The sequence below is a fragment of the Amphiura filiformis genome, chromosome 1 (genome assembly GCF_039555335.1).
Source record: "Amphiura filiformis chromosome 1, Afil_fr2py, whole genome shotgun sequence".
NCBI classification, from domain to species: Eukaryota; Metazoa; Echinodermata; class Ophiuroidea; order Amphilepidida; family Amphiuridae; genus Amphiura; species Amphiura filiformis.
The window spans coordinates 53,402,456-53,415,075 of NC_092628.1; the positions used below are offsets into that span (position 1 = coordinate 53,402,456).

Genomic DNA, 12,620 nt, shown 5'->3' on the forward strand with positions numbered 1-12,620 from the left:
ATTTGTGCCATAAGGACGCAGTTTAGCATCGGTTACACCCAGCGGTCAATCAATTATCGTAGTAAAGTGAACAGTCAGTGCCTTTGGAATGTCGAAGTTTAACTGGAAGAATTCATCGCCAGAATGTGTTGAACAATTAAAATAACACATTTGATACCAACTTGTAAGCTTTCTGCACTATACGATGCAGGTGAGTTGTATATTGTTGGTCAAATATATGAAAAATTAATTAATGACAAGTTGATCATTTTGATTGATGTTGATCTGTTTATAATTTATTTATTGTATGTAGAACTCTGGCCATAGTATCCGTTTTTTACTTCTACTAGGGCCAGAGGCACTTACATTGAAAAATTTGTTGGAGATGCTTGAACGATCCAGTACAAAAAACGACAGCATTTCAATGCTGATCGAACCAATACAAATGTGTGTGTGAGGTCACTAATTAAGGAGTATTTCGTGATCCTAGCATCCTCTATTTATGTCATTTTTCATTAGATATCCACGAAAAAAAACTATTCCCAAAATTTCAGTTGATTCCGATTTTGCGTTCGCGAGTTTTTTATGCATGATTATGTGTATTACACTGCTCCATAGACAATGCGTTGTAATTTCGTTCTGGTGCACCAGAACGAAATTCAAATTTCACGATATCTTTGCTAAACGAATTAATCTGCAAGAAATATTTTGTACATAAACATTATGTAGCCAGAGGTTTCCAGTGATTACAATATAAAAAAGTGGGGGGATGAGGCTGTGGATCACGAAATGCCCTTTTAACATGATAAAACCCACTTGAGAACACACAATCGCTGGTCATTTCTAAAGATGCATTTATACTCAATCGCTTTTGCAGAAACCTGAATCGCACGCATGATCAGTGCACTAAATCGCCGTCGTATTTGCCTGCTGAGCATGCGCATGATTCGCTGTTTTTCAAAAGCGACACGTAGGCCTATATTGACACCCTGTCGGTCAACGTTCTCTAAAATTGTACACATAACTTGTGTAGTTAGCGACAATGATTCAGTCTGATGATGAGTAACCCATGGGTATAAACACAGCTTTACACAATGACTAATTTACATAGGCACAAAAGACCGTGTTCATGTAGGCCCTACCGTTACTCAGCCAAACATGGCAGAGTAGGTCCCGGATCTTCGTACATGTTCCTATCTCCTCAACGTTATACCTTTCCAACAAGGAAAGAGATACGAAAGGCGAACGTCTAGTGGATATAGTAAATACATACTGTAAGTTAGCATGCGGGGGGCACTCAACACAAATGACCATACGGGTATGCTCCCCGGAAAGACCCCTTTTGGGTTTCGCAGCTCGAAAAGACCGCTATATTTGACCAAAATAAAGCTCGAAAAAGACCCTTGATTTTGATAATTTCGGCACTAAAAGACCCAAAAATTGCTTATTCCTCATATTTCTTGTTTTTTCAAGCGATTTTCAACCAAAAAGCCAAGAAATACCCTTGATTTGGACTTTTCGCAGCTCCAAAAGACCCCATTTTACTTGTTCACAGCCCGGTTCGCAGCTCCGAAAGACCCCCTTTTACCGGTACACCGTCAGCTCCCAAAGATCCACCACCTCAAAATTCGGGGAGCATACCCACCAAAAATTTTGATGTGCCCCGGTTAGCATGATCATTTAAATAGGTAAAATGAAGTGAACGCGTATTACTTGTTGGGAGAGAAATTAGACAAAATAATGCACGCGCGCTGATGTTGATGCGTCTAATGTAGTCCGAATAATCAGACCCAGAACAAAATATTATTTCTGACATGATCATGTTCTGGGTCTGACTCTGAACTGTTTCCATATGAAATCTTGATGGCAAATTGGACAATAGAAGCACATGGTTCTACGTGACAGTTTTTTTTTCCCTATTCATGTTACATGTATGTGAATCACGCTATTGTGGACCATCCTTCTGATACTTGAGTGTTTGGACAAGCGGAACAGTCTTTTGCCTACCTCTCTGTTTGTAAACAAACCAGGAGGTCGAAATCGTCCTCCTCGCCGAATACGAAAGTCAGCGTAATAGTACGGCACTACGTCTAATGCACTCCCCCCTTCGGGGCTCAACATCAGCGCAAGTGCAATATTTTGTCTAATTTCTCGAGCAACAAGAAATACAAGTTCATTAACTGGAATGAGCATTTTGAGCGTTTCGACAGTATTTTTTGCGGGACATGAGAGCACATCAGACATATCGAATTGCATTCTGAATTGAAGAATGTCTTTCTGATATCAAATAATTTTCATTTTTTTAAATTCACGATACGGTAGGCCTATTACAAATTTGATGACAAATTATTAGAATTGATATTTTTCACATTTTTTCATATAACAGTCATCGAAGTAAATTTTATAAATCTAATGACATATGCTTTTTCTTAAAGTGTATGTAGCTGGGCTGGGAGGAAAAGCCGACAATCAATTGAAAATTTTGATCTTTCATATTGAAGATATGGATTTTTTTCCCAAAAAGACCTAATTTTTTTTTGTGTTTTAAAAAAAAATACATATCTTCAATACGAAAGGTCAAAATTTTCAATTGATCGTCGGCTTTTCATCCCACCTACATACACCATAAGTATAAATCATCAGATTTATAAAATTTACTTCGAGAACCGTTAAGGTAGCTGTGTACTCTCAGGTGAGATGGCCGAGTGGTTAAGGCGTTGCGCTGCCGGCCGGGAGATTACGATCGACGAGGGTTCGAGCCTTGGGCTTGCCTTAGGTGAAAATTCTCTTCCCTCCCAAAAAGTTCCTATATGGTCAGAAATCCTTCAATTCAGTTCAGAAATTTAATTTCAGAATTTAATTGAAGAATTTCTTCTCGCTCCCATACACTGCTTATCACGTGCAGATATAGGTAGTGTAGGCCTATGTGCTTCGTCCGTGATTCGTCCGGAAGTCACGTAAAGCCGTTGGTCCCGTGTACAGGAAGAGTCAAACCCTGTGCACGTTAAGTGTCAGAGCTATTCGAAAAGAGAAGGGGGACCATCCCCGGTTCTGATATCTGCAATCAATCCTAGGTTCCAGGATCGTGCATAGGTAAACTGTGCACGTAAAGTCTGTGCGTTGATACTCAACCATTTGAGGTAAGCACGTATAAGGAAGGAAGGAAGATACGCATGTAGTAAAAGTGCCATAACTTTGTAATTATTCACGCAAGACATGTAAAGTATACATTTTTATAAAGGCAAGACATCAAGAATCTCAATACATGTATAACTACAGTTTTGGTGTAAAAACAACAATTATGAAGAAAATCACAAAAAAGTGAATTTTTGGCAATTTTTGTTCGGTACATCATAACAAAAAAACACTCTTTCCAAAAATGTTTGTTTTGCTTTTTTCTTAATCTTGAGGCACCATTCCAAAAACGTTTTTTTTTAGTTTTTTGATATTGGCCTTATGTTTGGAGATATTGACCATATAAGGCATCAAAATGAACCAAGCATGCAGATAAGTGTCGCGTATGCGTAGCGTATCTGTGCGTGATTATTTTGTAAATTGCGTGATACACAACGCGATGCGTTGTTGCGCGCGTGTACCCTGCTGGTTCAACAAAGATTTTCTTTCCTTTTAAATTTCAAACACAAGTGGAATAGTGAAATAAAATATTGCAGTTGGAGTTTATAAATCTGGATTTTCATTCCTTGTATTTATAAAAAACATAACAAAGTACAAACATATAAAAAAAAACTCAATTTCGCGAAAGAAACAATCAGAGTACACAGCTGCATTAAATATCAAAAATATCAATTTTTAATCATTTGCCATAAAATGTGTATTACATTGCAAATTTCAAAAAATCAAAATTATTTGATATCAGAAGGACATTCTTTGTATTCAGAATGCAATTCGATATATGTCTGATGTGCTCTAATGTCCCACAATAAATACTGTCCAAACGTTCATACCCCACCCCTTAACCTATTTCATACACAAGAAGAATATAAAACATGTGGTTTTTGCTGTCTTTTATAACAAAATTATCACAAAAAATGTTGGAAAATAGAACTAAATATTATGCATCAACCCGCCGAAAAATGAATCAAGCCGACGCGCGCGAAAGCACTGCGCGTACTATGCGGAGTGCAATTAGACACAATCAATGCATGGTTTGGATTTTTCTAACGCTTGCTCTGATTGGTTCTCGCTATCTAAGAGTGTATGAAGGCCCAATAATTAAAGACAAAGATAAAAAGAACTTATCGCGTCTGACGTCATTTGTCAATCAAACTCGAGCACGGTTTGTTTACAAATGTCGTGATGATGACTTGCTGAACCCGGCAGTATAACCCGTCGCCTAACTAAGTTATTGTTAATTTTGCACTTTGTCTTTGAAACATGCAAACCATCTCAAAAAGTTAGGTCTTTATAGTAGGAAACTTTCTTTGACGAAGGCACCATGTCAACAATGCCTAGAAAAGCTGCTTTTTGCCTTGAAAAGTAGGTAATTTTTCGCCATTTGCTGCTGTTCCTTTTCTCCGATCAGCACCAGATAGATCGGTCTTCCTTTTTACGCGCTTAACCAATCAAGGATCGATTGACAGTGACATCAGACGCGATAAATTCTTTTTATCTCGGTCTTTAATTATAGTTGTTCCTTCCTCACCATAGTGCCAAGAACAGGGTTGAATTCAGTCATTGTTTTGCATATAGCTGTTTGTGCGATGCAAAACACATGTTTCTATAGCAGTTTCCAAATTTTGCATCGCAATTATTTTATAAATAATGGAAAATAATGAAATATTTGATCGGCATTTGTTTCTGACCGGAGTCGGGTAACGGGAAACTGGGAATCAACTTTCATTAGCCTAATAGCATAGCATCAAATATGCCTGCATAGGGAAGGATCATATCAATATTTTTGTATTGTCCACTTGATGAGGTGATTAGTGCAATGTCACATTATACAATAGGAACAATAGCCGAATGGTTATCCAGGAAGTTGGAACTCTTTCAATCAGTGGAATAACTATAGGCCTACAGGGGTTCAAATTCGCAATCAATTGCAGTCAATCCTGTTACATCATTACTTCGCTAGCGAGGTCACATCTATTATTATGGGATGTTCGAGTAATATAAACATTATTGAAAGTACATGTATACATGGGCCATGGATTCCCGTTCATGATCGTACAATAAATTGACAGCTAAAATGAAGAAAACTTTGCCTTTTTAATTAAATCATATATTTCCGTTGCAAAAAGGTAAAATATAACACAAGATGCGATCTGAGACTTGGAAGCTTACAAGAACCAATATTGGTTGTAATCCAGCGAGAACCTTCAGGAGAACCGGTTCTCGGGTTCTCCTCGACTTTGAAACCCTGTTATATTGCCAAACCCAGCGATTTGGTCGCCCAATTGGGCGACTTTTGACTTCCGTCCTGTGACAAACAAAGTGCTCCCGCGATTTCGCAACATTTGGGCTATTTTGAAAATCTCACTCACGAAATCCATTGGGCGATTTTTTTACCTTTGGACGAATTTGTAAAAATCTGTGTGTCTGAAAATCCCTGGTACAAATCAAAAATTGCGCATTTTTCAGTCCCGGTAATGGATACTTCTTCCGCATTGCATTGCTGTTTAGCCATTGAATGCCATGAAAAACATGCATTTGCGTCACTTAGGCATCATGTCTCCTCCGCTGCTAGTTTTGTTTCTGCTCAATCTACGTCCTCACAAAAACTTTGTGTTGATAGCGAGTGGCATACATTAAAGCTTGTGGCTGAAAAGACAGAATTTTAGTATTGATCCACCAGTCTTTCAACCAGTGACGGTGCTACGGGGGGAGGGGCACTTGCCCTCTCCAAATATTTTTCTTGCCCCCCAGTTTTGAGGCAAAACCCCCAAAATTACATACATTTCCACTTTTTTGCAACAATTTTGCGCAAAATTTGTTGAATTTGCCCCCCTGAAATTCAATTCTTCCCCCCCCAACGCCCCCCTGAAAAAATCCCTGGTGCCACCACTGCCTTCAACTGCTATGTTATTCTGCCATATAAAAATAGTATTGAGATCAGAGCTGGGCCAGGTGGGACTCAGGCTAGATCATAAGGTGATAACAATTTTAATTGGCATCTTGGTTTATATCAAAACATTGCAGGTAAACTTGCATGTGGAGCTAAAAGAAAAGTAGGCAAGTTATATGGGTATAAGTGTACCGAGTGCTGAATTGGGGATGCAATTGGTCCTACATGAATATTAGAGGAAGAAAACAAGTAAGAAGTCCTAAAGAAAGCAATCCAGTCAATGCTTGCAGAATTAAAGAGAATTTATAATGTCACTCATGGTGTACATACACTACCATTTAAAATTGTTAAGTTCAATGAAGTGGAAAACTAAACATTTTATGTTATGATAATGATCTGTTTCTTTTCTTGTTAGATCTGATGATATTAATACCCAGTGGTTTTGAAGGAGCAGTAGTTGTATTCTCCTAAGTTGTACCAAGACCAAGCAAAGATGACAGCAGTAACAGGTAAGTACATAAGGAAATTAATTCATTTGTAATTCACTTAAAGTGCTCATGCCTCAGTCCCATACTTGGCAGTGGGGTTTGACCCCCACCCTTTTTATTTTACCCCACCCATTTTATTGAGGCACCCTTTATATTGAAAATTCCTGACCCCCATGCTTTTTGCTGAGGCACCCCTTATACAGTGAGTCCAAATTCTTTATGTAAACACAGCCAAAATAAAAAGTCTCCACTAGTTCCAACCCCATTTAATCAGAGTCTGTTGAGTTTATGGCAAAATAATCCATATAATAATTTTCTATACACTTTCCTTCGAAGATTGATACCAACTTTGATATCAAAAGTTTAATCATCGTGACCATAAGGACCGTTGTTTGGAAATTCGTGCCATTTTAAAAATGACATAGGGAATTGTATCACGTAGCGACACTAGCGTGAGTGCCAAGAATTACGTCGCCTGAATAGGCCGGCAGGTTAAAGGTTTACCCATGCATGTCAAAATGCAAATCAAATACCCGCTCTTTTAATTGTGTGCAGGCAAGTGTACAATGATTCCTGTACGGGTTGCTTCAGGCCACATAATAAGCTGATACCATGCATTGATTTTTGCATGGTCAATTCGTAATTTGTCATTTTTAAAATTGCACGAATTTCCAAACAACGGCTCCCATGCTCACGATGATTAAACTTTTGATATCAAATTTGGTATCAACCTTCGAAGGAAAGTGTATAGAAAATTATTATATAAATTATTTTGCCATAAACTCATCAGACTCTGATTAAATGGGGATGGAACTAGTGGAGACTTTTTATTTTGGCTGTGTTTATTAAATGTACACTCAATTATTTTGATAAAGTTTCTATGTTTTTTTGACATTAATTTTATTTTCACTCAGATTCAAAACATGCAGTGCAGGTGCTGCACAACCTGCAAGCACAGGTGGCCCAAACAGGGGACCATGAACTTGAAGAAGAGATGGCTGCAATCATCACCATGCTGGATAGTCCTGTCTTCCAACAACTCCTCAAGCTGCAGATCTCCATCAGACAACTAAAAGAACACATTGAAAGCTGCCCACCTGGCAAGCCTATAGATGAATTTGACTTCTCTCCAGATGGTGATCTTGTATTCTATGAACCTGATGAGCCAGAGGGTGAACAAAAGGAGGCATCCCCATTGCCTAGCCCAACAAGCCATCCATTTGCTTTTGAAAACAAAACCTTCACGCAGGATGAAGATGCCATGGAAATGAAGGAGCCAGAAATTTCCGCAAAGATGGTTCAAGCTGAGGAATCTGCTCCTCCACCGCCTGTTTCCGTGCAAGATGATGTGGAGGGTGGTGTTGACGATTTTGAGCAAGCGTTGAGAGAGTTGGCTTTAGGTCGAGAAGTCCATTCCATAAAGCTGATCAAACCTGAAGGAGGTGGACTTGGTTTTAGTGTGGTGGGATTGAAGAGTGAAAACCATGGTGAGCTGGGGATTTTTGTGCAGCAGATTCAACCTGGTGGAACAGCTGACAGGTAAGGCTAAAAGAGAGCTCAGGGGCTGGATTTGGTTAAATAATGTTTGGTCCTAGAACTGACTGACAGTTGATTTAATACTGTCACGGGTAACAATGACTTGTGGTATCAGCATTATTTTGCCAAAGCCAAAAATAAATGTCATGTATAGTCTGTATTGAGTGAGTATCATCATGCCAATAATGGGAGGTACATGTTACAATTTTGTGAGGCTAGATTGAATCACTGGAGTGTATCTAATAAAGGGCTGCTAAGAATACACAATTTTGGAGGCCAAAAACGCTGCCCGATTTTCCAAAAGCATAAAAATCTGTGATTTCCATAAAAGCGGAAAATCTAAAAAAAATATAAATTTTTTTTTTTTTTTTTTTTTTTTTTTTTTGATTTTTAATTTTTTTTTCACGGATTTGGAGAGTGCCTGGACCTAACATCAAGTGCTACCATCATTAAAAAAAATTGAAAATTTCATTAGGCGCAGCTTCAAACTATAGCGGACCCTCAAAGGGCTGGTGTACGCACGCACACGCTTAAAAACGCTGTACAGTTGTGAGCGCGAAACAGTTGCCTCAACGTATTGACGTCACTGCCACATGAGGGTGAAAAATATTATACATGTACATTTTGTATGTAAATTAGTTTTAAAATAATAAATTGCCGACTTATCTGTCAATTATTATGACTCTTTACAGAGATGGACGTCTTCAAGAGAGTGATCAGATCTTGGCCATCGACAGAGATCTCTTATCCACAACCGTGTCTCATCAACAAGCTATTATGTTATTACAGAAGGTCAAAGGTCAGGTGGAATTGACTATAGCTAGAGGAGGGTTCACAGTACCAACTTCTCCAACTTCACCAAATGCTTCAGGTGCTCCACAACCTCAGGTAAATTTTTATTTTATTTTAAAGCAGATTCAATTATCAACTAATTTGACATGCCGATATAAGGTCACATATGGCTATAGGCCCAATCACTTCTGTTTTCCCATGAGCATCCTATAGTGTAACCCCATATTTTAACCAGTTGCTATATACATTATGTGATAAGCAATCTATTGCAGTTCTAATGTCAAATGGCATTGCATCTCAAGCTCTACAGTAGAGTACAATTTGGAGACACAAATGAAGGAAGTTAAAGGAGACACAAATTAGGGAAGTTATTATGAGGCCTGCTAAGATGTCTGGAGCCTGCTAGGGTGTAGCTGAGGTAAAACCTGGTTTAATTTGTAATGGCTCAATGATTAGCAGTTTTGGAAGTCACATATTAACATGTCTATCAATGCACTAGACAATGACTTTTGAGCAAGGAAAAGATGGCTTCAAAACTCAACCCCCAATCAAACTCCGGACGGCTGGTTTTGATTGAAGCCATCTCTTAATGAAATGTTATATATTGAATTTAATAAGTAGATGGATGATGATAATATATTATATTACAACAAAGTCACCATTTGCTTATGGTCCAATCAAAGCAAATTTCAGAGAATGACAAAAGTGGTTACAAGGTCTGTAAAATCAGGTGAGGAAACACAAGTGCCACATTATCACAGTTGAAATGTAAATTTACTCTGCTATCAATATCACCATTTGATTTTTTCCTTTATTTTAGACGATTCTTGTTTCAATAAAGCATCTTTTCCAGCCAGAGGGCACCGAATTGGTAATTTATTCACATCCTGGCTAACACTGAGAAGCAGAATTATTACTTTGACTGGCTAATTGTAATCCCTTATAATACTTAATCTGCTGTTAAAAAATATAGTTAAGATATATTGACTTGGAGGGGTCAGTTATTGTAATGACTAACCATTGACTATGTATGTGTAGGTATTGTGCTGTGTAGTTACATATGTACTAGGGTGCATCAAACGCCCCTCATGTCAATGTTATTTTTTGCTTGAGTGATTAAAGTGTGCCACTTATCAAGTTAAATAAGTGCTCCAAATTTAAATTCAAATGGAGGTCGGAAATGGGTCCTCCATGAGCTCAAAGTTTGAGCGTTATTTGTATGTATAACGGTAGAACTACAAATGAGGCAGCTATTTAGTTTTACGCACTTTTTGACATGTGAAATAAAGGCTGCCATATTGATTCTGCATTAAACAGTGTGTTTGTAACTAAAGTGTGTCACCTTATACTTAACAAATCATAACAATCATGCTAGGATGATGTCACAGGTTAGACATGCCTTAAAATGAATAGCTGCCCCATGTACCCCATGTATTTAAATACATAATAAATCATACATTTCTCTTATTTGCGTTAATTCACCTGTTACTATCAGAAAGTGGGCAATATAATAATCATGTTGTCATAATCTTTCAAGTCATAACTGTCACTTTCCTTTTAGAAGTTCTTAGTATAGATAAAGTTCAGTTGCAGCTATACAGTTGACGCTTTCGTAGATTGGGTTTGTTTTTTCTATCTTGTTCAACCACCTGCAAAACATTCTGATAATGTTTCTCACTGTGGGCTGTAGCCAAGAAATCTGCACTAAGTTTCACACGCGTTCTGCTGCGTCATTAACCACATTGATGGCTTTGACATTGCTTAGGGAAGACAGATATGCTGGGGACTCTGGCCATGTGTCTACAGCATCTGTTAAGAACTCGTTGTTAATCTGCAAGATGTTCATAGTAAACCACGAATCTCTGCCTGCAAAATCAGCTAAAGCTGTTGTCTGTGTGATGTTCTCATCAGAGAACTTTGGCTGGCCAAAGCCTGAACCTTACCGATTAGTTGGTGTGACCATCACTTCATCAGGTTTAACTGCGAGAAGCCTACTAGCAAGAGCTTGCTTCTCCTGCGGTGGCACCTTATCACTGAAGCTTTGTTCTCCTCCTTCAAACTGTCTGCTTTAACTTCAGCACTCGCCGCTTCGCTCACGTGCTTCTCTCAGCTTTTTATTGAAATCATCCTGAATCTTTCTGGACTGCACGTCCAATTTCTCACTCAACGTTTTCGTAAACCGATTCACACGTCTCTCAAGATCCGCTCTGCTTTCTCGCAACATATCACATTCCTCAGAGGCATCTTTCAGTTGAGCTAGGCTTCTGTTTAGCGCTTCAGTAGCGCCGACACTCTGGCTCACTCGTATAAGTTCCAATTCTTTCTTCAGAATGTTTCTCTCGGAAGTAGCCTTATCTAATTGGCTCTGCAAATCTTCGTTCTTCTGGCAACTATTTTCGAACTTAGTGCAGATTTCTTGGCTACAGCCCACAGTGAGAAACATCAGAATGTTTTGCAGGTGGTTGAACAAGATAGAAAAAACAAACCCAATCTACGAAAGCATCAACTATATAGCTACAACTGAACTTTATCTATACTAATAACTTCTAAAAGGAAAGTGACAGTTATGACTTGAAAGATTATGACAACATGATTATTATATTGCCCACTTTCTGATAGTAACCGGTGAATTAACGCAAATAAGAGAAATGTATGATTTATTATGAATTTAAATACATGGGGCAGCTATTCATTTTAAGGCATGTCTAACCTGTGACATCATCCTAGCATGATTGTTATGATTTGTTAAGTATAAGGTGACACATTTCAGTTACAAACACACTGTTTAATGCAGAATCAATATGGCAGCCTTTATTTTACATGTCAAAAAGTGCGTAAAACTAAATAGCTGCCTCATTTGTAGTTCTACCATTATACATACAAATAACGTTCAAACTTTGAGCTCATGGAGGACCCATTTCCGACCTCCATTTGAATTTAAATTTGGAGCACTTATTTAACTTGATAAGTGGCACACTTTAATCACTCAAGCAAAAAATAACATTGACATGAGGGGCGTTTGATGCACCCTAATATGTACCTGGTGTATACACCATTATGTTGCATAGAATTAAGTATAGATGCTAATGGTAAATCTCAGAAGTTCAGAAAGGTGCTGAAAGATAATATATAGTGGGATTTTTTGCATTAAAAAGGCTTAATCAGTTGGTGCTAGATAGAATAGGGCCTAAAATGTCTTTTTTTTTTCAGTTTGTGTAAACACCACCCCTGCTTAGAATAGCTAGAAGTTATATGTATAGACGGATTACTAGGTTGGAAATTTATATGCACTAGGTCCATTTCACAAAAGTTTTAACCCATGGTGTCATAAGTAGCCAAGTATTTACTTGAACTTCTTCCTAGTTATAAGTTTACAATGGTTTCCCGTTATAATTCCCCATAACTTATTGTATTGATCACAAGTCCTCAGTGTCAAATTACATTTTGTAAACCTATTGTATTTTGAGTTTACTGTCATAACTGATTACAAATCTTCAATGTTTTCCCTCTTGTGAAATTGTTGTTATACTTTGTAATGATTTCTTAACTTCCAAAGCTTCAAAACTTGTGAAATGGACCCTTGTTAGAATTTTGGTATTTGTTGCCAAGTAATAATATGTATTTGTTTTTATAGTTATTTATTGGAATACATGTATTCTATGATGTCAACATAACAATTGATATTCATGGAGCTTAAAATGTTCAAGTAAAAAGTAGATTGAACAATTTGGTGGTGTTCAACGATGTTTATTGACATAAAAATATATACTAACGTTTCGTACAAAAGTACTTTATCAAAG

General features: G+C 37.8%; 1 protein-coding gene across 1 annotated transcript in view; it reads left to right on the forward strand.

Annotated features, from left to right (window-relative positions):
- The window catches only part of LOC140161509 (multiple PDZ domain protein-like), a 55,567-nt gene continuing 42,947 nt past the window's right edge, over window positions 1-12,620 (forward strand). Inside the window, exons 1-4 of the mRNA XM_072184923.1 lie at window positions 1-190; window positions 6,420-6,513; window positions 7,407-8,031; window positions 8,721-8,916. Coding sequence (XP_072041024.1) covers window positions 6,498-6,513; window positions 7,407-8,031; window positions 8,721-8,916 — 837 coding nt within the window. The 5' untranslated portion in view covers window positions 1-190; window positions 6,420-6,497. The remainder of the gene's footprint in view (window positions 191-6,419; window positions 6,514-7,406; window positions 8,032-8,720; window positions 8,917-12,620) is intronic.